Here is a 27,319-nt window from a genome sequence, read left to right as displayed (position 1 = left end):
ACTCGTGACAGAAAAACACCATTTCCTGCATATATACATTAAGGATGTCTAAATCAATTCAATAAACCGTAGCTGATGCTGCACTAACTGTATATTTGGTAAGGAGAAGGATATTTTGAAAAGAAGAACAAGGGGAGGAAAGATAGAATAATTTCTCCACTAAAAAAATTATCTTAAATATAATTTTTCCATAGACAAAACATTTAAAGAAGGTAATTGATTGAATCAAGTAATTGTGATACCCAATACCCTTTTTCTTATAGTTTCCTTCTATTCTACCAACCAACCACATCCTAATTTAAAAATGAGAAACAAAAATAATAATAAAACTAGTTTAATGCCGACTTGTTTGCTTTAGTGCCAAAGCAAAAAAAAGTTGGTGAAATTAACTAGCCATTTTCTTCCAGAAGTGAAGTTTTTAATCATATTTAGAAACTAAGCTAAATCAAAGTATCGATATGTGCATGTCCTTATGTTTTATAGCTGGAAGTGGGGAAAACTTCTTTACCTGGCAGATTTAGCAAGATCCAGATTCAAGCATAAATTGTGTATGAAAGATTTTGTGATTCAGCCATAAATTGTGTACGAAAGATTTCATCTAACAGTAAGAAATTCACGACTACTGATTTTAGAGTGACGTAGGGAAAAGAATCCTAGAATTCCCTGACATAAACTTATATGAAAAGACTCTTTTATTTCATGGTTGGTAATCCTGGAAAGGGTTGCAACTTTTAATATGGTATGTTCATAGGCCATTTCAATTCATTCCAATCATTATTACTTCTGCAGCGATGTAAAAGAATCTAGAAATCATATATAGTTTTTTCTTATTCACCTCTAGCTACTCAAAGGAGGTTTACTATAAATTCCTACTTTGCAAGCCTCTGGAAATAACAGAACAGTTGGATATTCGAATTATAAGCTTCTTTGGGCTATTGGCACATGAGAAGCAATAGTTTTCTGCCACCATTTTAAGGGTTGGTTGGTCCTGTTACATTTACAAAGTTTGAAAACAAAAGAACCCTAGGAAGCTCTATAACAATAATAAAACAGCTGTGATGATCTTAAAGTTTGATACAAATGATGTTCAACTAAGGCTTAATTCTATATTAGAGCTTGCTAAGAAGCTGATAAATGAAACAATTTCTCAGTGATGTCTCAATACTAAAATCTTAATTTTACATTCATTTAACTTTGTTTTTTCAGTAGCAAGTTATCCAGTTTCTTAGAATGATAAAATTTCCATTGTCCCAAAAACAGTAATAATGAATAAAGCTCTAAGCTAAGCAAATTTAAACATAACACCATAAAAACTATGAAATTCAACAATGGTTTACATAATCATCCCTTATATTCAATCAGTCATGAACAATGAAACTCTAATCAACATTGAAAATAATATATATATATATATATATATATTAGTCTTATATTGCTGCATCTTGCTGGTCCAAGTTGCTAACAAGCTAAATCATAACCAAATACATTATCATATACATATAATTTCGTTTTAAATTTTTAATAATCCAAAACTAACTAATATTTGATTTTGCATTCAAACCCCACTTTTTACTTGTTTTCATGGAAAACAAAAAAACAAAAAAAAATTAAACAACCAACATGCAAAGGGTAGCTAAATTAAAAAGCAAAGCAACATTGTAGAGTACCAAATTAAGGGGAAAAAAAAAGAGTACCGAAGCAAGTAAGTGAGATTGATATCGGTGAAATTGACAACAGTTACGAGGTCAAATTGTTGAGAAGCTTTGAAATTCGAAACATAAGAGCCAGCCTGATTCGGGTCTTGGATGTTTGTTGGATAATGATCTTTGTTTCTTTCTTTAATTCATCACACTGAATTTCAATGACTTTTAATATTTCTCTCACTTATCTTTGTCCTTTTCTAATATTCTTTTGTTTCTTGTTGATTCTTTTCATTTCTGCCTTGAGCCTCACAAACTTTTTTTGTATGTTCTTCATTCCACCATTTTTCTTTTCCTAAGCAACATAAAAAATAATAATAAAATTGTTAAATCTTACCTCAAAACAATTGTATTTAAAAAAAATAATAATAAATCAAAGATTAAGGAAGAAAAATCGATTACATTCTTCAAATGTGATTTGGAACGCTTGTTGTTGGGATGAAAACGACCACGTAAAAAGAAGGGAGCCATGGTATTGTTTACTCTCAAATTCGTTTGACCTAATTCTACTTTTAATTACTTTGAATCAAAGACTAAAAAAATTGATTTATTTATAATAAATTCATAAAAATAAATCGCGCGACTCACACTCAAATAACGCTGATTATGACAGCGAAATTGTGCTATCCTTATTTTTAATCTTTTAAAATTTTTTTTTTGGTTTTAAGATTTTTTGTAGTTTTATTTTATTAAGTTTCCTTTTAAAGGAAAATTGATAAAGAATTCGCCCGAAGCACTAAATCCCTTTCTAACTCTCACAATTGTATCGTAACGTTTACGTTTTCTTTTGGTAAAATTTGTGGTTGATCCTTTAAGTTTTTGGTATTCCTACTTTAATACCACCAATTGCGATTGTGTTGGGGTTCATTTTTTTTATTTTAAATTATAAATTACTTCAATATTTTTTAATAAAAGCTAGATATTTAGTTCATTGGATGGTTTTTATTTGAATTTTTTTCAATAAAAATAAAATAATTAGTTAATAACATATCTACTTTTTTTCAATTTTTATAATTGTATGAAATCAAATTTATATAATAAAACTTCTTAATTATTTTTTGATTTATTCAAAGTTCAAAAAAAATATGTTTTTTGTTTCCCAATTTTTTATTAATATTTAATTTATTTAAGAAACTAAAAAGTTTTCTTTAATTTTGTAAATAATTTTATCTAAAATCTTGCCCATGTTCCAACTCCAGCTATCTAATTAGATCCATTGGTATTAAAATATTTAGTTTTTTATGAAAATTTTAATATTTTTAAATATATTTTAGAAGTAAAATCCAATAAAATATTTATTATTAATAAAATAATATTTCTAGTTAGGTTTGGGCTTGAAAATTCTTTTCAAAACTCAACTCAAATCGTACCCAATTCAAAGATATTGTTTGGAGGTGTTCAGGTTACCATGTAGAGTTGACGAAAGTGGTTTTGAGACCAAGATCCGGGCCCTTGAACAGGGCAGAAGTTGTTTTTTCCTCTTCATTTATTCATGTGCTATAAATACCAATTTCAAAAGCCACGATCAATTATTTTTAATCAATCTTCATGCATTTTTATCTTCAGTTTTCAGCATTTTACTTCCTTTTTTTTTTTTTTTTAACATTTTCAGGACAATTAATCTTCAGTATCAGGAGCCCCTTTGATCACCAAGTAAATCATAAAATCTCCAACAATCAATCCAACTAGATGCTCCTCCCTCTTTAATGAGCTATTTCATTAATTCCATCAACGTTTCATTTTCTATCATTTTATATACTCTATACATATAGGTTCAATGATTATAATGTTTTTCTCCAAATTATTTTGATCATTATGTCTTAAGGTACTTACGCAAGGGTAATATTATTTTGGATTATATAAAGATTTTGTTTTGATATGTCCGACTGTCAAATTTTGATCGGAAAAAACAACTCAACATTTTATCAACAAATTACATTATTATCAGGAGATTATATAAAGATTTTGTAATAAGAAAATTGGTTTTTCTTCAGTCGGCAGCCAAATCATTTTCATTTGAATCTGCTCTCAGCTGGAATTGGTAATTTTAGCTGCATACTGCTTCAACTGCAAGTTTCTTAGTGATACCAGGACACAAGCCCCTATCGAAGTTCTCTTCTGCTACTTCTATGGCACACTCATTTTTACCTAGGCAGACCTGTAGTTCAAAGCATATCAGGAAAAGAAAATTTATGTTAAGTTATGCACACTAATCATATTATTTATTAGGTTTGCAACAGTGGGTTAAGAGAGCATCCATGTTAAACATGAGTGACTTATTACCACTTTAGTGTTTTTCTACCCAAAATGTTTGTAAAAAAATGAAATCATTTTCAATGTTTACTGTACATCTCCTAATTAATTATCAAAAACTATGGAAGCTTTACATATTTTATGGCTTTGGATGCATGCTATTTTATCTTACACTTGAATCAAGTATAAACACTTCCTACTTGTTTGGTGTTTGAATTTAACAAAATTGTGCTTCGTATTTATTGCGAAAACTTCAAATTGAGACATAACATAATCAATTTATAACCTTGACCTATGGGATTTGGGACATTATAAAAATAACAAAAATGGCATCCCAACATTATGCAAATGTGAAGCTTATGAATAAGGTTAAAAATTGAATATGCTATAACCTTATTGTAGTTGTGAACCTTGTTCAGTTCATAGTCAGCTATGGTGATGCTATAACCTTAACCTGTGGAATTAGGTACATAACAAAAAATATGAGTGAAATTAAGGTAACCCTTACCTTTTCAACCACAAATGTTGAATTAGGATCATGGCAGTTCCCCTTGCTGTAAGACCCACATCTTCCTGTCGGATTTCCAAAGCTAGCGAATTTCACATTAGAAATTGAAGTATTTTTGGGGCACTTAAGATGGACAGTCGGTCTGGTTTTGCCATTTCCACTTCCATCTTTTTGTACTGAATCCTGGTTGATCATAGGGTAGTCCTCAGCAATGAGAGAACACAGACCTGATGTTTTGCGTTTTGAGAATGTAATTTTTGTTGGATCTCCACCCTTCTCCTCGAAAATCACCAAAATGTTTCCAGATGGCTTGAACCAATAACGTGGAACATGGTACCTGGTCCATAAGAAAAACACAGTTTTTAATAACTCCTCCAATATTGGAAAAAGGTGGAGAATGATAAGGAGGATTTGAAGAACTATTTCAAGAAAGTAACTAATTCAAAGTAAAAAGAAATACTGATGAAATAGCAATATAGAGTGAAAAATATGTGACAACTTCACAATTTTAAATTTTCTCAATTTTAATCTAGCTTTACTTCAATAATAAGAAAAAACCATGATAACATCATAAGTTAAGTTAACCAATTAATGCCCACAAACACATGTAAAGTACCTTTAATATTTTAACTTATGCAGCACCCACATATACACCAAAACATATTTTTTTGAGTTGATAAAATGGAGTAGAAAAAATAAAAGAAACCATTTGACTAAGTATGCACAACATAATTTGGATGGCGAAGAGAGAAGAAAAATAGTCTTTTGAGCCAACTCAGTTAAAAGCAACCAGTTGATAAGAGACCAACTCAATCAGCTGCAAAATAAAATTAGTATAAGTTGAATACTAGATAAAGTTTTAAGTATCTCAAGAATAAATGCTATTTTTGTTTTCTTGTAGGGTTAAATGTTCAACATCTGACAACCAAAAGCCTACTCAAGTGTTCAACTCAAGGCTACCAAAAACCAAAATTCAATAATATGAAGAGAAAATAGGTGGAAAAAGATAGTCTCATACAACTGCAGTAAAAGATGTACAATTCCAACTCAAAAAGGCATTTAAGCTATTCAAAAAATTTTGCATTCATGAGTGTTCACATCTGACAACCAAAAGCCTACTCAAGTTTTCTTAAAGATTTTGCAAAAAATAGCTTGTGACACATAAATTAATTACTAGATAAAGCTAAAATGTGCATAACTTTTAATTTACTGAAAACTTAGAATTGAGTTTTATGTGGGAAAAGGTCTAAGAAGCTGAACATAGAGATCTAAGTTGGAGATGTAGAATATGACAACATGAAAGATGGGCAACCAAGCAATTTTTTCTCATAATTGTTTTACATGCTTGATGAAGAAGTGTATTTCTTAAACTTGGAAACCTGAAAGATTTGGTAAACATTCCTGCTTGTCTATATAATGTTTTTGGTATATTAACCCCATGCATCCTTTTGCAAGTATTTTTTCAATAATAAATTGCATGGTCAAGGAAATTATATTACTAACACCCATTTTTGCATTTACTATGAAGTCTGAATTCTTGAGAAACAGTGTTTTAATTATCTTCTGATTTTGCTTACCATCTTTGTGTTGGTTCTCCACAACCAGTAAGGCATTTATCTGGGAAGAATTTTCCTCTGTAATCACATTCCTGTATGCACTTCTCATGTTTAGAACTTTTTATCGGCCAGTATCTTCCAATCTCTTCTCCATTTAACCAGGCTTGACCTTTTCCCATATGAATCATATCTAGACCAACCGGTTCATCCCCTGATGGTGGATCCAAAACAACCTGCCATAGCTTAAGTACTTAAATCCTTTTTTTTTTTTTTTCAAATTTTGAACATTGGTAGATTAAGTGATAAAACATTTGCCTCCAATAAATATTTATCCTGAATTAAATTTGAACAGGAAATAAGGGTCTTTTCTGAATCTATACCTTGTACCATGTCAGAGGCTGATTTTTTGGCGGTTCTGAGGTTGATACCCAATTTACACCATTCAAGCTGTCTGGCTTGTATATACCCAAGTGTTCTCCTTGCAATCCAATCTGCATACAGCATAACAAAGACAGAGATAAGGCTTTCAGAATTTTAAAGGCTATAACCATTTGTGAATATTTCACTCTTCAGCTATTAAATATATTATAGCTCTTCAAAGGCTCTGGAAGATGATAATTGACTTGGAAAAAGTGATGCTTCCTTCTGAAAACAAATTCTTGATACTTATGGCTACATCAACCTCAGCCTTCCATTGTTTTGAATGTGATGCAGAGAATCCAAGAAGAAAACCAAGGGTAAGAGGGCTCAATTAACAAGTGAACCCTTCTTTATATTAAATCTTAAGCAGAATTTGTTTGTCTTTTTATTTCTTCTTTTACATCTTAGTTCTCAGTTGTTAAAAAGCCACACAACTATATGTTATTTTTGACTAGCTAGGACTGCCCATCTTGATTGAATTAGATTCCTAAAGCATCTAATACTATGATTGTAAAGCTACTTTGCCCTAGAGTAAACAGTCTTTCTAGGTTTTAAAGTGGATACTGTAGCAATTTTTTATCTTATTTAAAAATTATTGAATATAGTAATCCAGAACTCCAGATCTGTTTTGTTTGATATTTTTCTTCAATTTCTAGCTTCCAGACTCTGAGGTGTCGTTTCTTCCTTAGCACAAGATTATCATATCTGAACTTATAAAAATGACTATCATCAACAAACAAATCATACATAAATTATTTTGGAATAAAACCTTAAAAAAATAGAAGTTTCAGTTTGGTCCTAAACTTAAGGTGTCCCTTTTCTTCAATGCAATTCTGATGATGATGTTGCCATTGAAAACTTCTCAAGTATTACAAGACTAAATTTATGCAGGAAAGTCATGAAATATTTCAAGCTCAGTAAGGAACGAATTGAAGAAACTTCTGATGGAGGACATCCTTGCAAGTTTTGTAAGTATATATATTCAAAGCTTAAATTTAGAGAATAGGATTTTAGATATTTTGTGAGCTTGTTTGTCTTGTTTATTTTACCGGACCTTTTTTGGTATTTAGTCCGGCCTTATTGAGGGGCTTAAAACCAAGGTTAATGAAGCTCATACGTATTGGTTTGTTAAACTTGAAATTCAGGTTTTGGCTATTGACATTTTGAAATGAGATTTAAGTTTCTGCAATTGAGATTTTTAGACTATTATTGAGTGTAATTATTCTAGAATTTTTGTTCTACATTAACTTCTTAATAGCTGAAAGAAACTAATCACAAAAAACAGGAAAGTAGAATTCATTATGGATTTTGTGTTTTCTCATCAGAAAATGGTAGACTTCATCTTAAAGTCAATATTCACTAGAACAATTAGATGCAGGGTACATGACAGTTTCACTTTTTCTTCATTCTTCAAACGGCATGATTAAGGTAAAGCCAATAAGGCAAAGAAAGTGATTTAGGGTGGTAATTAAAATTGCAAAAACTTCAAGGGTCTTTCTGACTGTTATCCCCATATATTTCAATCCAACTTACAATTTAGCTCCATCATGAATTTGACAATCAAATAAAGCCAGATATGAGAGAAATTATTATGGCCCTAACTCAATAAAGCAAAATACCTTGTAGGTCCAGTTAGACATAGACAAATCTATTGTTCCATTATTGAGCCCCTTGATCTTGACACTTGTTAGTCCTGCTCCTACCCATTCATATAATCCTCCTGCATTCTGAAATAAGGAAGAGCATATCAGTCAGACTCTCAAAAACATATCATCAGAGAGTAAAACGCACAAAGTTCTAGAATAGCACAAAGGTGCAGGACTAACAAAAGCCCCAATGACTCCATTATAAGGAGAATCAAGAAATTTCACTATGGTTGGAGAAGATTCAAAGGTGCAAAACGATAAGCTCAAAACATCATAGATGAATGGACACTCACTAAGCAGTGTTAGGTCACACTGCCTCTAGAATAGCTCTTTCCCACCAATACATCTCTCAAAAGCCCCAATGACTGCGTTATGTATCCAGTTTATGATCCACAGATACTGCAGACACTAGGATAGGACCCAATCACAGTTAACATGGTCCACAATTAGCCACAGCTACAAAGAATTCAGATAAAAGAAAAACAAATCCAGAAAACATCATAGAATGTATATGAGCTCCACAGATAGTTTCATAATTTAAGTATAACTTAAGAATTCTTTACTCTTGTTTATAAGCAAGAAACAAGATGATAAATCTCTAAACAATTATGTTCTTCAAAACATGTTTGACATTAATTATAGCTTGATATTTAAAGACAATCTTGAGACTTTCACAGATTACTTGTCTTATCAGCTGGTCCTGATTAAACAGATTCATATAGAAGGCAAGCTGTTTAAAATATGGAGGGATCACCCTTATGTAACGGTAAGGAGCCAGGCCAAAAGCAGATAAATTTGAAATAGATAATCTCCTAAGGTTCTTAACACCCTATAGTTTTTTGGTACATATGAGGAATTCAAGGGGGGACAGGGTTTTGGAACCTTGGACCTTGTCTCTCTAAAACAGAAGTAACAACTGCTAGGCCAACCTTTGCCTGTTAAACACCCTATGCATTTTAGTCTAAGGAGAAATGTCCAAGGAAAAATCGCTAATGAAAAGGGGAAAAACATAAGTGGACAAAAATATCTTCTTAGATTAGCCAATAATCAGCTACGACTGTTAGGGTATCAGCCCTGAATGAATATTCCATGTTACTAAAAAATAGTTGAAAAGATGGAAGAAACAGGAATGCCAAGAATGTCTAGGATAATGTTAAAAATTAATCCAAATGATTCTAAAATTTTAAAGCAGTAGGATAATGTTAACAAAGCTTGTCTTCTGAGTGAAAACCAACATCACTGCAAATGCAATGAAACTGAAAACAAATGTTTTAATCCTTAAACCAACATGCAAGCAAGAATGTATATTACATATACAAGTAAAGAAGAATTAACTAACTTGTAGGCCCACGGTCATGCTCAACAGTGCAATTTCATTCTTCCCTGCCTTGAGAGAAATTGGATTCTCAAATTTAAATTGTGAATGTGAGCCATTTCCAGAAGCACTACCTGTAAAATGACATCAAAAATTTTGAAATATATGACAAGTATCTCCACATGATAGATGCATAGAAAACTTGAGGAAATGCAATAACTATCAAACTATAATTTGCAAAATAAATCACTCAACTATACTCAATAACTAAAAAGAGTATAACGTGTGTGTGAGTGCGAATATATATATATATATATATGAATTTATAGAAACCACTTTAAAAGCATTAGCAAAAAATGGAACTTAGGTACTTATATACCTTATGCAGCTATTGGCTTAGCCCTTAACAATCAGTTAGGCTTTAAAGATACATTCTTTCAACATTCAATAACAATTAAAGAAATGAAAAAGTCAATCAGTTCAAATACATCTTATTGATTGTGAAATTTACATGTAGAACCTGGAGCCCTAATTAATGCTGCAGAAACTACATCATCGCTAATGGGACACACTTACAACTTGGGCAACAAACTCCAAAGATGAGAGGAACTTAAAGAGGGGGAAGCCCCGTTTATATTCTGGAAAAGAAACGAATTGAATGTACCCATTGTTCTGTCAAGGGATATGAAGGGAGTTGCACATGGAAGATTGGGTTTCCATTGAAGAGAGAGGTTTTTCTGTTCTTTGGTCTGTTATGGAAGATGAAAAGAGGGACTCGATTTAGGTTTTTTATTGTTGTAATTTTAAGTTTTTTCTTTTTTGTAATATTGTTATCAGAAATTTTAGAATTAATTTTAATTTAAGTTTTTAACTTTTAATTTAAAATAAATTTAAATTTTATTAAAACAAAATAAAAATTAAAACATTAAGGGAAAAAAGGCTAGGCTGATTAAGATTAACGGGTTGATTAATTCCTGTTACAGTCAAGGGGTAAAGTGGCATTTTCAAACAAGAGGGGGTTTGTTGTTGTTTCTTATTTTATCTAGGGGGATTTGTGTATTTCACCCAAAAAACCCATAACCTCTAAAGGCTGGAAACCATATGTTATCTGAAGCTATTTATTGCAGTTGGAGTTTCCTTTGTCAATTAGTCACCAAAAGAAAACTTAGTCTTAAAATAGAGAAGATAAATAAACCTTAAGCCCAATTTAAGATGTCTCCTATCATGTTATTCTCACACAGAAGTAGGCCCCAACTTCCAACTTGATTGGAAGCTATGAGATTATTCATGTCACTCAACCATGTCTAAGCAAAATTTATCCATCAATTCCGGAGCCTTCAGTCAAGGAAGATGCAAACTACAAAGACATAGAAAGGTACTCCTAAGCAAAACACAACAATTGAGGGACTTGAAAACAAAACTAAGGTATATACTGTGACACCCCCAAACCAACATTTGGATTGTGAGGATCCACCATGACATATATGTAGAGACTTGTATCTATACTTGTGAGGCTTCTTTTATGACCGTGAGACCTTTGGGTCAAAGCACACAATCCTAAAGAGGTGCCTCAGATGGCTTGATTGATAAAATGAAAGCTTGTTTGGTTACTAAGGGTTATACTCAAGTGTATGGAGTTGATTATTCTGACACATTTTCACTTGTTTCGAAGCTAACCTCTGTTCATTTGTTCGTATCATTGGCAGCTACTTTTAATTTGCCTTTATTTCAGTTGGACATTAAAAATGCCTTTTTGCATGGTGACCTTGAGGAGGAAGTTTATAAGGAGCAAACACCTGAATTCGTAGCCCAGGGAGAGTTGAGAGTTAATATGTCAATTGAAGAAGTCTTTGTATGGCTTAAAACAATCTCCTAGGGCTTTTGGCAGGTTCAGTGAAGTTATTGAATTTGGTCTTACAAGGTGTAGAAAAGTCCATTCTGTCTTCTATCAGCAAGCAAAAATAGGTAAAATTTTATTGATTGTCTATGTGGATGATATAGTAATTACTGGTTATGTTAGCTAAGGGATATGAGCATTGAAATCATATCTTCAAACTAAATTTCAGACAAAGGATTTAGGGGATTTGCAATATGTCTTACATGTAGAAGTTGCTAGATCTTGTGAGGGGATTGCACTATCCCAAAGGAAGTATGTGCTTGACTTCCTTTCTGAAACTGGTTTGTTAGGATGCAAACCTATTGATACTCCTGTGGATCCTAACACCAAATTATTAGCTAACCAAGGTAATGTGTTAATTGATCCGAGTTGTTATCGAAGATTGGTTGGGAAGTTGAACTACTTGACAATCACTAGATCAAATATTTCTTTTGTAGAGTGTTGTTAGTCAATTTTTAGAGTCTCCAAGAATGAATCATTGGGATGTTATTGTTCATTTCTTAAGATATCTCAAGGGTGTTTCAGGTCATGGCCTACTTTATAAAAACCATGGCATCTTAATGTTGAAGGTTACACTGATGCAGACTAGGCTAGATCTCTGAATGATAGGAAATCTACCACTGGTTATTATGCGTTTGTTGGAGGTAACTTGGTGTCTTGGAAGGGTAACAAACAGACAGTGGTTGCAAGACCAATCCTGAATCTGAGTGTGGCGCCACGGCAAATACTACTCGTGAATTGGTTTTTGAAACATCTAACGAAAGAACTTGGACATAAACAAGAAGAGACTACAACGCTAATTTGAGACAATCAAGCAGCTCTTCATATAGCCTCAAAACCAATGTTTCAATGTTTCATGAAAGCTCTAAACACATTGAGGTGGATTCTAGTTAGCAACAAACTTATGTGGAATGTGATTCTTATGCATTCAATAAGATCTATGGACTAACTAGTAGATTTGTTTAAAAAAACTTTACCCGGTTCTAGAGTAAGATATATTTGCAACAAGATGGGTACATATGACATATATGATCCAGCTTGAGGGGGAGTAGTAAGCATTTAGGTTAAAGGGTATATTAGTCATGTACACTACTTAATGTTCTGATGTAAACACATGGAGACTACCATATTGGTAGACTCTCTACTTTTCCCCAATAACATATAGCATAGGGGATCATCAACCAATTCACAAATTGGGATTGGGGGTGTCACAACTACTAGGTCCTATAAGGGTTCATTCTGTTTTGCTTCAGCTTCAGCCATGAATTCTGCTTCCAACAGTCTGACTTGCTCACTGAATTAGGAGAGGCAATTCTCAAATATTAATAAAGTTTATATAAATTAAATTGTCTAACTTAACAAAGAGAATAGAGAAGTGCAAAATTTCACCGTCAGGGTGATCACACTGTCACGATGAACTAGCCTAGAGAAAATATAAACATAAAGAGAAGTGATGGTATATAAGATGAAAATCACATATTGACATGCCTATCAATAATCTATGCATGCTGTATATAAGATATTAGCTCAAAATTAGAAACATAAAGGTCAAAAGGAAATTTGGAAAACCAAGAATAACCTTCAAGTTCCTGATTAACAAAAGCATGAAGAGCATGACCCTTTGACTCAATAAGAAGGACAGGATGGCTTCCCTTCCGAAGAAATTCTTCATTTTCACCAACAATTATACTGCAATTCAAGGATACTAATACTATTAGCTGGCGAGGTTATCTTAGAATATCATAGAACCTAGATAATACTAATTAAAGTTATATCCACTCCATAGCCAGGTTGAGTTAGAATCATGTTAGCATATCAGAGATGGGTACAATGAGACAAACTCAATATCTTAAATACAAACTTACTTTGAAATAATGTTTCTATATTATAGATAAGAAACTTTAGGAGAAAGGTTTTGAAGGTTTTTATATTATAGATAAGAAACTCAATATCAGAAACTTTGTTTTATCAAATGGAAGAAGGTTTTGAAGTTCATGAAATAAGATACTTTGGCAACAAGATTTTAATTAGGAAAAAGATTTATACAATTTTTTTAGGCAAATTAGCATAGAACTAATATCCCATACGCATCAGAAATTTGGACTCAGAGATAACAGCACAACTTTAAACATAGCAATGATAAAGAAAAACAAGCATACTATAACAATTTGGGTCTATTATAACTAAAAGCTCAGAAGACCCAGAGCTCCTAATTTGCACTCCGGTTTTATTGATCTTCGTTGAGTATCAGCATGATTCCTTAAAAAAAAAGCAGTATCTTCTGGGCAACTATAACCTCTATACATCGTAGAAACATCGAACAACTATCAAGCATAATATAAGATGAAAATCAGGTACAGGATAAAATGAGTAAATTCATAAATTCAATAAAGACCAAAGTTTCATATCATTAGTCCAGAGATGGTGCAACAAACATGAGATGCTTGTACTTTGCTAAAATGAATGCCTTTATGAGCCTCTTAGTCAATCCTTTATTCATCCAAATCATAATAAACTCAGGAAGACAAAAATCTATAACCAGTTGCATATAGTTCTCCAAAGAAATACAAACCTTGTTGTATACCAGAGGTAGTCGGTAGTATCTTTAGTGGTATTTATATGATCCACAAAACCATTTTTAATGAAGTCAGCTTCTCCCCAGATTCCAGCATTCTCCACAAATATATCCCATTTAAGAGCTTTCAAGCCTTTGCTTGGTGATGCCACTGATGGTTGGAACTCGTCAGGTACCATTTCAACTACAGAGGCCTGGGAACCTACCTGTTGACATTATGCAATGGATGAATTGTTCTGAAATTAACATATGGAAATGAAAAAAAGATGGAAATTTACCTTCGCCGTGTTAAATACAACATTCTTACAGTCAGGCAGAATGCTGACTGACCATGCAGGCAGGTGGTATGACACATTCCGAAACACGACATCCTTGTCAGTTTTATCATCCATGTTAGCAAGAAAGGCAGAACATACTCCAGAACCATCATCATAAACATCGGCCTGCAATGAAGTGGTTATTCATCAAATGATGGACAATCATAAGAATAAAGTAATTGAGTCATTAATACATAAAGTATGTTTTAACTATCCTCAAAAATGCCACAGTTTACAATAACATGGAAATAATAACTGAAGGAGGAAATAAGAATAACATGGAAATAATAACTGAAGTAGGAAATAAGTGACTCAAATAAACATCTATGTGAATATCTTAACTACAGCACAGCATTAATGATTTGAGACATTCTAGTGCAGAAAATTCTTTTGCTACCTGTCACAATATAATCAAATTTTCTGCTCTTGTCCTGAAAATTATTTAAATATTTGATATTCTTATTGAGTAGCTACATAGTCCTGATTAATTTGGCTAATTAAGAATGTGAATTACAAGATTAGTATTTTTGATGATAAAGTACTTTTTGACCTAGCTATTAGTATCAAAAAAATTTGTGAAAACAAATTCTTGTATTAGAGATTCTAAATGTGGAAATCTAATCTTTATTATTACTTGATTAGTTGACTTTATCTATTTTAGTTAAGTCTCTTAATTTTAGGATTTTGGTCCTTGTATAGCAAGGGCTGAATTTTCTATCTCTTGTGGATTGCATGATGTCCCTAGCATCACTTTACTCAAAGAAAACCTCTTACATACTAGGTAATGGCTTGATGCTAAGAATTCTCCCACGAACATCATCAAGACTCTTGTTTAGATCAAGTAGAAACTTATAAACTCGGTCCTTCTCCACTATTTTCCTATATTGTTGGCTATCGTCAAGGCACTGCCATGCTATTTCTTTAAAGATATCTAATTACTACCAATAACAAGTTAAGGAATTAAAATATTCCTGATAGAAGAGTCTCCTTGCCGCAGGTTATGTAGAGTGCTTTTGATATCAAAAATTGCAAACATATTGTCTACATTTGAACAGGTTTCTTTCGCAGCATCCCAAATATCCTTGGTAGTTTTGTAGTACATGAAATTCTTACTAATCTCATTAGTCATAGAATTGATTGACCATGGCATTACCATGCTATTCTCCAACTTCTAGATTCGATACTTCGAATCATTCTCGTTGGGTGAAACAACCATTCCCGTAAGATAATCTTCCTTACCTTTCCCACAGACAAAAAGCATCACTGATTAAGACCATTGGATGAAGTTTTGTACATTGAGTTTGTGACCAGTGATAGGCAAAATAAAGGGCTCGGACACACATGTGCTACTGGCCATGGCGTAGATAAAAAGATAGAAAGAAAAAAAAAAAAAAATATATATATATATAGGTTTTAATGGTTTAGGATAAATGCTCTAATACCATGAAGAAATTCATGAGAATTTTTATTTATGAATTCTTAAGAAACTTTCTAGAGTACAAGAATATATATATAGCTAAAATATCAAATCTGGTAAATCCCATGATATCCTAAAGATAATAACAAATCACCTAAAAATCCTCTAACAATAAATGGAAACTACCAAGTAGGAATCTGATCAATGAACTGAATCTCTTTTATTTAGGAAACAACCAAAATACTAAATTACTGACACCTAATCAAATCTGGTTAGCAATCGGTTTTCCACATAATTTATATCAAAATAACGAATTATTTCATGAAAATGATACTAAAATAAGAGAAAAGAATAATAGTAAAAAATTTTGGGTTACAACATGTTGGATGTGGGTGGTAAATCATGTATTCCCTTAAGTGATGAGGAAATAAAGGAATTAGTTATATAAAAAAAAATTACAAAACAGGTGATTGCTGATGCTAGGGAAACTAACTAAAATGTTAAATATATAAACTGATACAATTTAGAGAGCTAAATAATTTTCTAGTAGGTACTTATGTGGTAGCTTAAGCAGCTTTCTTAAGCCAAAAATGAATTTCAAAAGACATTTCAAATTGGAACATGAAAAGAAGCATGAAAAGGAACATGAGAGTACAAGGTGACAATTGAGTTTAAAATAATTTTAGGGCTAATTGTTTTAATGCATAAAAGAAAGTTTAATGAATAAAAGCAACAAAGAATTTACATCAATGCATTGAACAAAATTTGGTCTATTAATTCTTTCAAAAAAATTGATCCATTAACTAAAACCAACCAAAATAGAAAAATATGACATCTAAAGTTATGTGGATAAAAATTGTAAAGGGGGAAAGCTTACCTCTTGGGAAGGACCCAGTGACAAAGTAGTTGGTTCACTCTTTAGCAATGCATGCTTACATAACTTTATAGCACTATGGAGATCCTTTAGGTGTCCCCATTTTGGAAGCCTTGGTAATCCTAAAAGACATGAGAATCCACCAAATATCTAAATACTCTCCCTGAGAATACACTTACTGACAGATATCATCATAATAGCTTACCATATTCATCAATAGGAGCTTCATAATCATAACTTGTTGTAATGAAAGGCCCACCTGATGTTCGGCCAAAATTTGTTCCACCATGATACTAAATCACAGAAAAAATGGTAAGATAATGCTAAGGGATAAAAATGACCAAATAAACACATTAACAAATAAGTTAACTACAGTTGTTCAAAAAGATTTGAGACAATAAGACTGATTAGCACACCATGTAGTAATTTTGTACACTTCCACCTTTCTGAAAAAAACGAGCAACAGAAAAAGCAACATCTTCAGGTGGCCTGTGAGGATCTCTTGCCCCAAATGTTTTAAACCTGGAAAAGCAAAATACAGATTGCAGCAAAACTGAATAGAAACCATATGATCATAAAGCTTCCTAAATATAAAGTGATTCTACAGTCTTTTGAGATGTTCCAGAAAATACTTAATTGCAAGGTAAGAGAATGTGAATATTTCTGCTTCAGATTAAAATAAAAATGGTAAAAAATAAAATGTTGAATTAGTTGGTCAACTCCAAGAGCAAGCATGTATACTGGATTATACTTCTTTTGACCAGGATGAATAAATTAAATCTCACAATAAAATCAACTTCTTCTTCTTCTTCTTCTTCTTCTTCTTCTTCTTCTTCTTCTTCTTTTTAATTTTTCTTTTTAATGAAGAATGCAGGTCTATATAGAACTATTCTTTTCCTGGTTATTTATAGAAAAATAAAAGGGAAAAATCCCTAAAGAAAAAGGAATTTTGAATTGTGAAGGAAACACTGGTAAATATAAAGCACATGTTACTAATACATAATTATTTTGGTTACCAAATGTTCCTATTTTTCTAGAACTCTTTATGTTTCTTATTTAATAATATATATCATCAGAAAACACAAAAGACCATTTTACATGCGAGGTTACCATACACATATCCAAACTTGTATTTACACAATTGAAACAAAAGGTAAACTAGAACATTACCATCCAGGCCAATTCTCAGTCCAAATTTTGGGCTTGTTTGGAGAATTAGGTGTGAATTGATCACAGTAAAAGGAATTACAGGTATTAATCTGCAAAATAGAAGAAGCACAGAAGTCTACGGTTTAAGCTGATTGCTAAATAGTTCAATTTTTTATTATGTAAATAAATAAAAGCAATGTGCTCCAAAATCTCTTTTTATTTCAAACAGCCATGACCAAATTTCATTTTTTTTAAAAATGAAAAGCCTTAAGCAAGATGCATAAAGTTGTTATAATAGTCAATATACATGTCCAACATAGAATTTTACAGTGAATTTTAACAATCCTGAAATCAACCCACACCTAACCCTAGCTTAGCTGCTACTCATTAGTAAGCAGGCATATAATACATGCTTTGAGATGTGCATGTGCATAGAGATGCAGTAACTATTATATAAAGCATGGATCCTATTAATCTTTATCAGCTTGCTAAAACATTTTTCTCCATGCCAACTGTTTCAAGGCAAATAGCCGATGAAAGCTCATAGGCCCAGAAAATTGTACACCTACAAATATCTTTGATTCCTAAAGTATTGACTGATCTGAGTTGGGGGAGGGTTTATATTTTTAATATCTTTGGATGCTCTACTGTTGTACATGAGTTCTTTTCATGAAAACAATTTTTAACATTGTAATAAGCATACACATAGGGAATAAAAAAATGAAAGAAGCAAATGTCTACTGGAGAATAAAGAACAGTTTAAGGTTTCTTTTGTTTTTTAAGAAACTATGAGAACTCAAGATTATGAGATACTCCAAATTAGTTGATTTTGGTATCTTGACCTTGTTTATTCAAAAGATTTATAAAACTGATAGAATTGTCAACCATAAAATCCAAGCAAATTAGATGAAATGGAGACATACAACTGGTTTCATGGATGGGCACAAAACACAACTTAAGTTGAAAGGGAAATTTTTCAAAACATGAATAGGCCCAGCAACATATCACGGCACTCAATGATTAGCCAACTAAGTATCTACATGTGAAAATATAATCTTCATTATTACTTGATTAGTTGACTTTATCTATTTTAGTTAAGTCTCTTATTTTTCGAATAAGAAGTGATTTGGGTAATCACACTAAATCCATTAGATATTTTTCTTATTATGCGTAGAAAGTAAATTTCTTCTTTGATCAGCTGTTTTAATGCATGAAAACCTTGGGTTTTAAGACTGAGATTATTCAGGTTTTAGCCTATATATTTTCATGCAATTCTAATATTGTAATAAGAAAAATATAGAAGAATAAAATAGTTTTAATCTAGAGAGTTCTTCATGGTATCAGAGCATGATCTGAACCTTTGAAATTTTTCACTCGGAGTCTAACATGGCCAGCGGAAAGAAGAGCTCAGCGTCAGAGGTTACCTCTAACCCCAGAGCTAGTGTTATTGGAATAAGTTCTTTAGCATAAAAAAATAATTTTCTAAGTGCCTTGAGTGTAAAACTAGAGAAATCAAGTTTATGGATTATGGATTCAGGAGTTTCAGACCATATGAGTAGGGATGCATCTGTATTCAGTAAATACAACACATGTCATGAAAACATCACAGTTCGAATTGCTGATGGGTCACTTTCAAAAGTGGCCAATACAGGTATTGTTCCTATTTACAAAGAGATAACACTTGATTTTGTTCTATTTGTCCCAAATCTAAGTTGCAATCTATTGTCTAAAAGCAAACTTACAAGAGACCTTAAGCGTGTTACTAAATTTCTTCCAAACATGTGTGAATTTCAAGATTTGGACTCCAGTAAGATGATTTGGTAATGCTAAAATGATTCTGAAAGACAATATCAGAAGACCTTTTTTGCGGCTTCATCCTCCAATAATAATAAAGATAGCACTATCATGTTGTGGCACTATCAGTTAGGTCATCCAAACTTTTTATACCTCAAAAGATTGTTTCCCTCATTATTCAACAAAAATCCTAACAACATTCAATGTGAAGTCTACCAACTATCCAAACATACCGTACCACATATCCTAATCAGCCTTACAAATCATCCCATCCTTTTTCAATGATACATAGTGACATTTGGGGTCCCCCCAGAGTAAATAACATTATTGGTTCAAGATAGTTTGTCACATTTATTGATGATCACACCAAGGTTACGTGGGTATTCCTTATGAAGGGAAAATCAAAAGTGAGCCAGCTATTCCAAAACTTCAACAATATCATCCAAACTCAATTCAAAACCAAAATCCAAGTGTTGAGAATCGACAATGGGATAGAATACTACAATTCAATCCTTGGATCATATCTAATAAAGCATGGTATAATTCATCAAAGCTCATGTGTCGATACTCTTCAGCAAAATGGTGTTGCTAAAAGAAAGAATTGACATTTGTTGAAAGTTGCAAGATCCCACATGATGGTTGCCCATGTACCTAAGCATTTTTGAAGTAAGGCTGTTCTTACCACTACATATCTTGTAAACAAAATGCCTTCTCAAGTCCTGAAATTTCAAAGCCCTCGCCAATCTTTCTCGGTTCCTATCCTCACCTTCGAATCATCTTGTCTATTCCAATTAAAGTGTTTAGATGCACTGCATTTGTTCTTACCAACCAACAAACCCAAAGCAAATTAGATCTCAAATCCATCAAATGCATATTTCTAGGATATTCCCTGAATCAAAAAGGATACAAGTGTTACTCACCAGTAACAAAGAAATTCTACCATTCCATGAATGTCACCTTTTTTGAAAATCAATCTTACTTTCCCAAAACTGCCATTCAAGGGGAGAATCAAATCACACAAGAATATTAGCTTTGGGAAGATTCTATTACCAAACCACCAAACACTTCTCCAACTACCTTTCAAGTCCAAAACATCCAACCAGATCCTTCAAGCCCGAAGTCCACACAAAGGAAAACAAACAAAGAATTGATTGTCTATTCCAAAAGACATAAAACTTAGAAGGATCTAGGAGAATGTATACCTTCAAAGCAAAGCCAAAAATCTAAACCAATTCCAAAGATACTTGAAACCAACACAGGTAACACTTTTACTGAATCTGACTTAATTGAATCTTTTGATGATCTTGATCAACCAATTGCTCTAAAGAAAGGTGTGAGATCACGTACTCAACACCCAATCTGTAATGTGGTTTCTTATGAAGGTTTATCACGCAGTTATTGGGCTTTTATTAGCACACTAAACAATATGCAGATTCCCAATAATATTCATGAAGCACTCATGCAACCAAAATGGAAGATGGCTATTTTGGAAGAAATCGAGGCCTTAGAAAAGAACAAAACATGAGAGATTTCAGAATTACCTAAAGGGAAAAATCCAATTGGATGCTAATGGATTTTTACCATCAAGCACAATGCAAATGGAAGTATTAACAAATTCAAAGCTCATCTTATTGCAAAAGGATTTACTCAATCTCATGGTGTTGACCATGAGGAGACATTTGCTCCGATTGCCAAACTTAATTTGATCCAGGTGTTATTATCGCTGGCAGCAAATCTAGATTGGCCATTCCAACTAGATGTCAAAAATGCATTTCTTGATGACGACCTAAAAGAAGAAGTTTACATGGAAATCCCCCCAGGATTAAAAAACCAACACAATTCTGGCAAGGTATGTAAACTGCAAAAGTCATTATATGGTCTCAAACAATCCCCACATGCATGGTTTGATAGACTAACAAAAGTGGTAAAGAAGTATGGTTTTTCACAATGCCAAACCGATCACACCATGTTTGTCAAATATTCACTTAAAGGAAAAATAACCATTCTTATTGTCTATGTGGATGACATTATTCTTACTCAAGACTATGTGGAAAAAATTAGCAACATTAAGAACCTCCTAGCCAAAGAATTTGAAATCAAAGATTTGGGACACCTTAAATATTTTCTTGGCATGGAGGTAACTCGCTCAAGGAATGGCATCTCTGTTTCACACTATAAGTATGTCCTAGATTTACTAAAGGACGCTAGAATACTTGGATGCAAACCTGCTGACACCCCTATGGACACAATGAATAAGGTAGGAACGGAAGAAGGAAGTCCACCAACTAATAAGGGCAGATATCAAAGACTTGTTGGGAAACTCATTTACCTTTCTCATACAAGAGCAGATATCAGTTTTTCGGTTAGCACGGTAAGCAAATTCATGAACAACCCAACCAAGGAACACTTAAAGGCTGTGTATCAAATCTTACAGTACCTAAAGAAGAGTCATAGTAAAGGGTTATTTTTTAAGAAGACATCATGCCAAAATGTTGAAATTTACACTGATGCTGATTGGGCTGGATCTATTACTGACCGAAGATCAACTACTGGTTATTGTACCTATGTGTGGGGAAATTTGGTTACTTGGTGAAGCAAGAAGCAATCTGTGGTGGCTAGAAGTAGCGCGGAAGCTAAGTTTAGAGCTATGTCTCATGGAAAATGTAAGAAAATTTGACTAAAAAGGTTGCTAGGGGAGTTAAAGGTCTCTACAAAAGAATCCATGAAGATATTCTGTGAAAACAAAGCTACCATAAGTATAGCAAAGAATCCCATTCATCATGATAGGATTAAACATGTAGAGATTGATCGTCACTTCATCAAAGACAAGATAGAGGAACGAATTGTTACATTAGTTTATACTCCCACATGCCTTCAAACTGCAGACATACTTACTAAAGCTTTCTCTCGAAACAACTTCGAGAATCTTAAGTCCAAGCTGGGCATGATTGACATCTACCACCTAGCTTGAGGGGGAGTATGGAAATCTAATCTTTATTATTACTTGATTAGTTGACTTTATCTATTTTAGTTAAGTTTCTTACCTTTAGAATAAGGAGTGATTTGGGTAATTACGCCAAATCCAATAGATATTTTCCTTATTATGTGTAGAGAGTAAATTTCTCCTTTGATTAGCTGTTTTAATGCATGAAAATCTTGGGTTTTAGGGCTAAGAATATTCAATCTTTAGCTTATATATTTTCATGCAATTCTAGTATTGTAATAAGAAATAGAGGAATAAAATAGTTTTATTCTAGAGATTTCTTCACTAAATGTACAGAGAACAAGCATAGCTAAGATGAGATTGAAAGATAGATGTATCTTCCTACAAGAGAACATAAACTAAAAAGGAGTACATCCAGGAAAAGAGAGATGCAATGCCAATTGAAGGCAAAATGAGAGACATTTAAGGCATTTAGGACCTTTCACTAATGCTCTTATAAGAATATTAACTTACTAGAGGATGTCCAAGTCAAAAAGGAAAACAAAAGATCAAAGATGAAAAAGAACCTACATTTATTGATGCTATTATATAGCAATAGATAAAGTACAATGGTGCAATTGGATACATGTAGTCAAGCCCATAGAGTGAGAAAGGGCTGAATTTGTTGATTTTTCTTTTACTTTTCTTGCTTTCTTTCTTTCTCTTTTTTTTTTTTTTTTTGGCTACATTGAAACAAAATTTTGTTGTTCTGCTACTTTATTTTGGAAGGAAGTATTTACTTTAAGATAAGGAAGCAACCAGTTAAAACAAAAAATTCTAATTCAAAGAACTTACTATAATTTCAAAAAATATAAAAGTACGAAAAACTGATGGTACTCATTGGACACATGCAAACAGAAGGAACCATATTTCATTTATGTTGATTTGGTGGTAATCTCAATTTGAATTGTGTGCTATGCTTTATGAATTTATACACACACACACACATACATATGTATAGATACCGTATCTGTCAGTAAAAGGAAAAAGTTGAAGTGAAGAAAATCTACCACAGGATCTGGTGCATCATCCTGCTGACACATTATCCAAGGTACTCCAATATTCTGAGAAACTGCCATTCCAGCAGCCCATTTGACATATCGCTTTGCCCCTTCTCCATAAAATTGTTCATAAAATCCATATTCGTTTTCAACCTGCAATTTGAGGAAGATGTTTAATGTACTCTAAAAGCAATTGCTAAGAGGGGGAGTTTGCACATCAATTGATTGGAATAGTTCAAAGGAAAAAAGAATAATGAAAGGAAAAAAATTGAGCAAAAACTAACACAGCATTCGTCTTCCTATCTATAAGAACTGCTTACATTTCATCCTTTCAACGTATATCAATTTGAACAGCATACCATATCAATTCAGATTCCATAACTAGAAAGTTAATTGCTATTTAGTATCGTTTTCAGTAATATATAATGAAATTTGACTTAAATGTTTTTACACACTGATGCAAGAAAAAAATATACAGCCTATGATATCAACTCAATTTCTTGAGAACGTGGATAATCTTCTAACAAAGGCAGTGACCAACAAGCATATAGCTCAATTGATCAGGCAAACAATACTACTATTCTAAGTAAATGAGCCATAACTGAGCTAGTTAGTTTCTAAAACTCACAATTGTGACTCTTTGATTTACATTTTCCAGAATGTTATAATTTTGAAGATCTTAGAAGTTCATTCCTTTATCATAGATGTTCAGGATAGAAGTTCCTTAATATTTATGCAAATTTTTACTCATAAAAATGTAATCAGCAGAGTGAACTGTTTCATTGATATTCAAATCGTCTCAATGGCAAGCAGAAGCTCCTCAAACCCTTAGGTCCCAGGTTCAAGTCTCACTATCTATGAGTTTAGTCCAACTTTACATTGGTTTTGTTTACTTCATTTGTTTGGTTGGTTTGCTTATTGATTCTTCCATGGATATACTATGTGAAAAGTGTTTTGATTGTGATTAGAATTTCTACTTGTAAATGTAAAAGTGACCTTTCAAAAACAAAAAAAAAACCAAATAAAGGGATTGCATAAAACTATAGCATATCTTAAAGTCAAGAATCAGAGGAGAAGACCATCCATGTATAGATTTAGAAATCAAGTGAAACTAGAGAAAATGAATGTTAAGAAATTTCTGTAACCTCTATACTGCTCAAGTAACAATTTTCTCTAACCTTTATTCACCATGATACGCCAAATCTAATCAATGTGGGATTTATCACCACTTTAATAACCCCCTAGCATGGTGTATGGACAAGGGACTTATCATTCGATATGTAATTCACAGGTAGAGATAATGGGCTGATTATGTAGCATGGACTTCACACGTGGGCATAATGCCTATCATAGAGGGGCCAACAAAGGGGCAGAGTCTATTTTAATACCACGTTAAAATTTAAGAGAGCACCCAACCTAAAACGAATTGGCAATAGGGGAGAGGACTTTGTTATATTAATGTTCCCAGCGTAACCCAAACTTAATTGATGTGGGACTTCTATCACCAGTTAAAACTCCCCATCACATGTAGGGATAATAGAGAGGATACCAAATTTAATCAATGTGGGATTTTATCACCAATTTAATGGGTTGGCTTCCCTCCATTATCCATTACTTCTTCGTCCATTACTTTTCAATGCATCCATCATCATTGTTCACATATGTAGTACCCAAGCATGAAGTTTGGATACCATATATGTGAATGGTGATTAAAGGTGTATTAAAAAGTAATAAATAGAAAAGGAATGGAGGGGCGCCAATGCCCACTTTATTACACAGTTCAAATCAGTTTTTCAAAAAAGCAAAACTTTTGCAAAGGCTACTTCCAAGTTAATTTTGCACTTGCCTGGGCCAAGATGATTGGACCTCCTTGCGATGCAAAAAGCTTCTCTTGCTTCATGAGGTTCACTATGAATGTCATGAACTTCTGCATATAATACTAAATCACAAAAAGCAACCAAGTGAATAGCTTAGCACTCATACAGCATTTCATAAAGTTTCAAGTAAAGAACAAAATGTTAACAGCTAACGATGAAAGTAACGATAACTACTACGGCTACTATTCACTTATCTGAGACACCAGCTGTTCCAATTTCTAACCTTGAAGGGCTCATTATCAGATCGAAACACAGTTCCAGGGACATAGTGCAACCAGACAGGTACCCCCCTGTATTATGCACATTTTAGATAATCTAAGATAGCAATCCATACCTCCTAGATATTTTAATATTATTAAATATTAACAAATGTGTAATTCAATTATTTCAAGCATCAAAATGCCAACTTTTTTAAATGGGTTAATCTCATGAATGGCCTTTAAATTATAGTGAAATAATCAATGTCGTACCTAAACTTTAAAAATCTCTAATGTGATACTTGAACTATGAATTTGTTAACTAATATGGTACTTACATCTAATATGTCTAGCTTCAAACAATGACACTTAGCGGACAAACAGTTTTCAAGTACTACATTAGTTAACAAATTCATAATTCAGAGTTCACATTAGATGTTTTTAAAGTTCAGGTATCACATTGAACGTTTCACTATAATTTAGGGTTCATTCAAGACATTATCCCTTTTTAAATCTATGACAAAATGTAAACACACCCAAAATTCCATTCAGCTGCTACAAAGGGGCCAATTCGAAGAATCATATACATCCCAGCTTGCTGAACAATCTTTACAAACTTGACCAGATCGTATCGTCCTTCAAAATTGTACTGAAAATTAACAATGGAAAGGTGAGAAATTTCGATCTTGGTCAACAAAAATACATTTCATTTTGAGCAATCTTCGTCCTACAAACAACTGCAGCAGATTTGAAGCACTCACTTTTCCAGGAGAAAGCTCATGTCCATTCCAAAACACATAAGACTCAATGGCATCAACCCCTCCTTCCTTTGCGGTTTGAACCAGCCCTGGCCACATCTGCCACGTTACAGATTAAGCATATGAAGCAAACATTTTATATTTGAAGGGAAAAAATCCACAATGTATATTCCAAAGAAAACAAGCAATTAGTGAGGATGAAGTTGGTTTGGAAAATCATTGCACCCTTAAAGGGATTGTAATCGGTATTAAAGCAAAAGAAAAAAATGAAGAAGCAATCAAATCCCAATTGAAATCTGGCAAATTGGGGTTTCTTTAAAGGCCGACCAAATAAAAGTGAGAAACTGACCCCAGGAACGCTACGGGGGTAATGAATGGCAGCAGAAATGAGGAGCTTGCGTTGGCCATCGATGATGAGAGAGCGGCGGTCATAAGTTACATTGGCAGCAGAACAAAAGTTGAACAAAATAATGAAAGAAAACAAGAGGAATGGGAAGAGCTTCATATTTTTGGATAGTTTTTAGATGAGCTTTGGTTTTATTAATTTTTATAGAAAAGAAAAAGGTAGATGAGATGAGAGAGTGACTGCAGTCATGAATTCATATACATTAGCATTGCTGATTGCTGAGTCGGTGGCAGTCACAGACGGAAGGCAGTGGGCCATAGTGGAAAAATTGATAGATTTGCCGCGTTTTTTTTCTCACAAAATCTTGCAGGTGTTTTTTTTTTCTTAAGGCTTTATACTATTGTTATTAAATCAATTATTATCGCATCATTAACTAATAAATTTTTTAAAAAAATAAAATTTTTAGAATATAACTAATAAAAGTTAACTTCGACTTATTTTTTAATTTTTTTCAATTTTTAAAATTTTTAAAATTTTTAAATTTATTTATTAATGATTATGGCAATATTTAATTAAAATTTTTAAATTTATTTATTAATGATTATGGCAATATTTAATTTAATAATAGTGTATACATTATCACGGCATTAAATATAATTTTTTTTTAAATTCATAATAATTTAGATTCAAGTCTACAAGTTTGATTAAATAGTTATATTTTTATTTGTTAATTAAT

General features: G+C 32.6%; 1 protein-coding gene across 1 annotated transcript; it reads right to left on the bottom strand.

Moving 5' to 3' along the window:
* Nucleotides 1-3,529: 3,529 nt before the first annotated feature.
* On the bottom strand, nucleotides 3,530-26,949 carry LOC111316883 (beta-galactosidase 10-like). The gene is made up of 19 exons (XM_022919103.2): nucleotides 26,587-26,949; nucleotides 26,241-26,336; nucleotides 26,016-26,128; nucleotides 25,506-25,572; nucleotides 25,252-25,344; nucleotides 23,415-23,558; nucleotides 17,649-17,737; nucleotides 16,895-17,000; nucleotides 16,684-16,771; nucleotides 16,482-16,600; nucleotides 14,149-14,313; nucleotides 13,868-14,076; nucleotides 12,875-12,984; nucleotides 9,423-9,532; nucleotides 8,057-8,164; nucleotides 6,398-6,508; nucleotides 6,039-6,250; nucleotides 4,462-4,798; nucleotides 3,530-3,858 (listed from the first exon to the last, which is right to left on the bottom strand). Exons 1-19 carry the CDS (start codon nucleotides 26,740-26,742, stop codon nucleotides 3,748-3,750), a joined length of 2,544 nt encoding a protein of 847 aa, XP_022774838.2. The 5' UTR covers nucleotides 26,743-26,949; the 3' UTR covers nucleotides 3,530-3,747.
* Between the last annotated feature and the right edge of the window lie 370 nt (nucleotides 26,950-27,319).

The sequence above is a fragment of the Durio zibethinus genome, chromosome 24 (genome assembly GCF_047325235.1).
Source record: "Durio zibethinus cultivar Kanyao isolate XHJ-2024 chromosome 24, ASM4732523v1, whole genome shotgun sequence".
In the NCBI taxonomy this organism is placed as follows: domain Eukaryota; kingdom Viridiplantae; phylum Streptophyta; class Magnoliopsida; order Malvales; family Malvaceae; genus Durio; species Durio zibethinus.
Note: the sequence above shows the minus strand (reverse complement) of the source record. Positions and strands in the feature narration are given on the sequence as shown.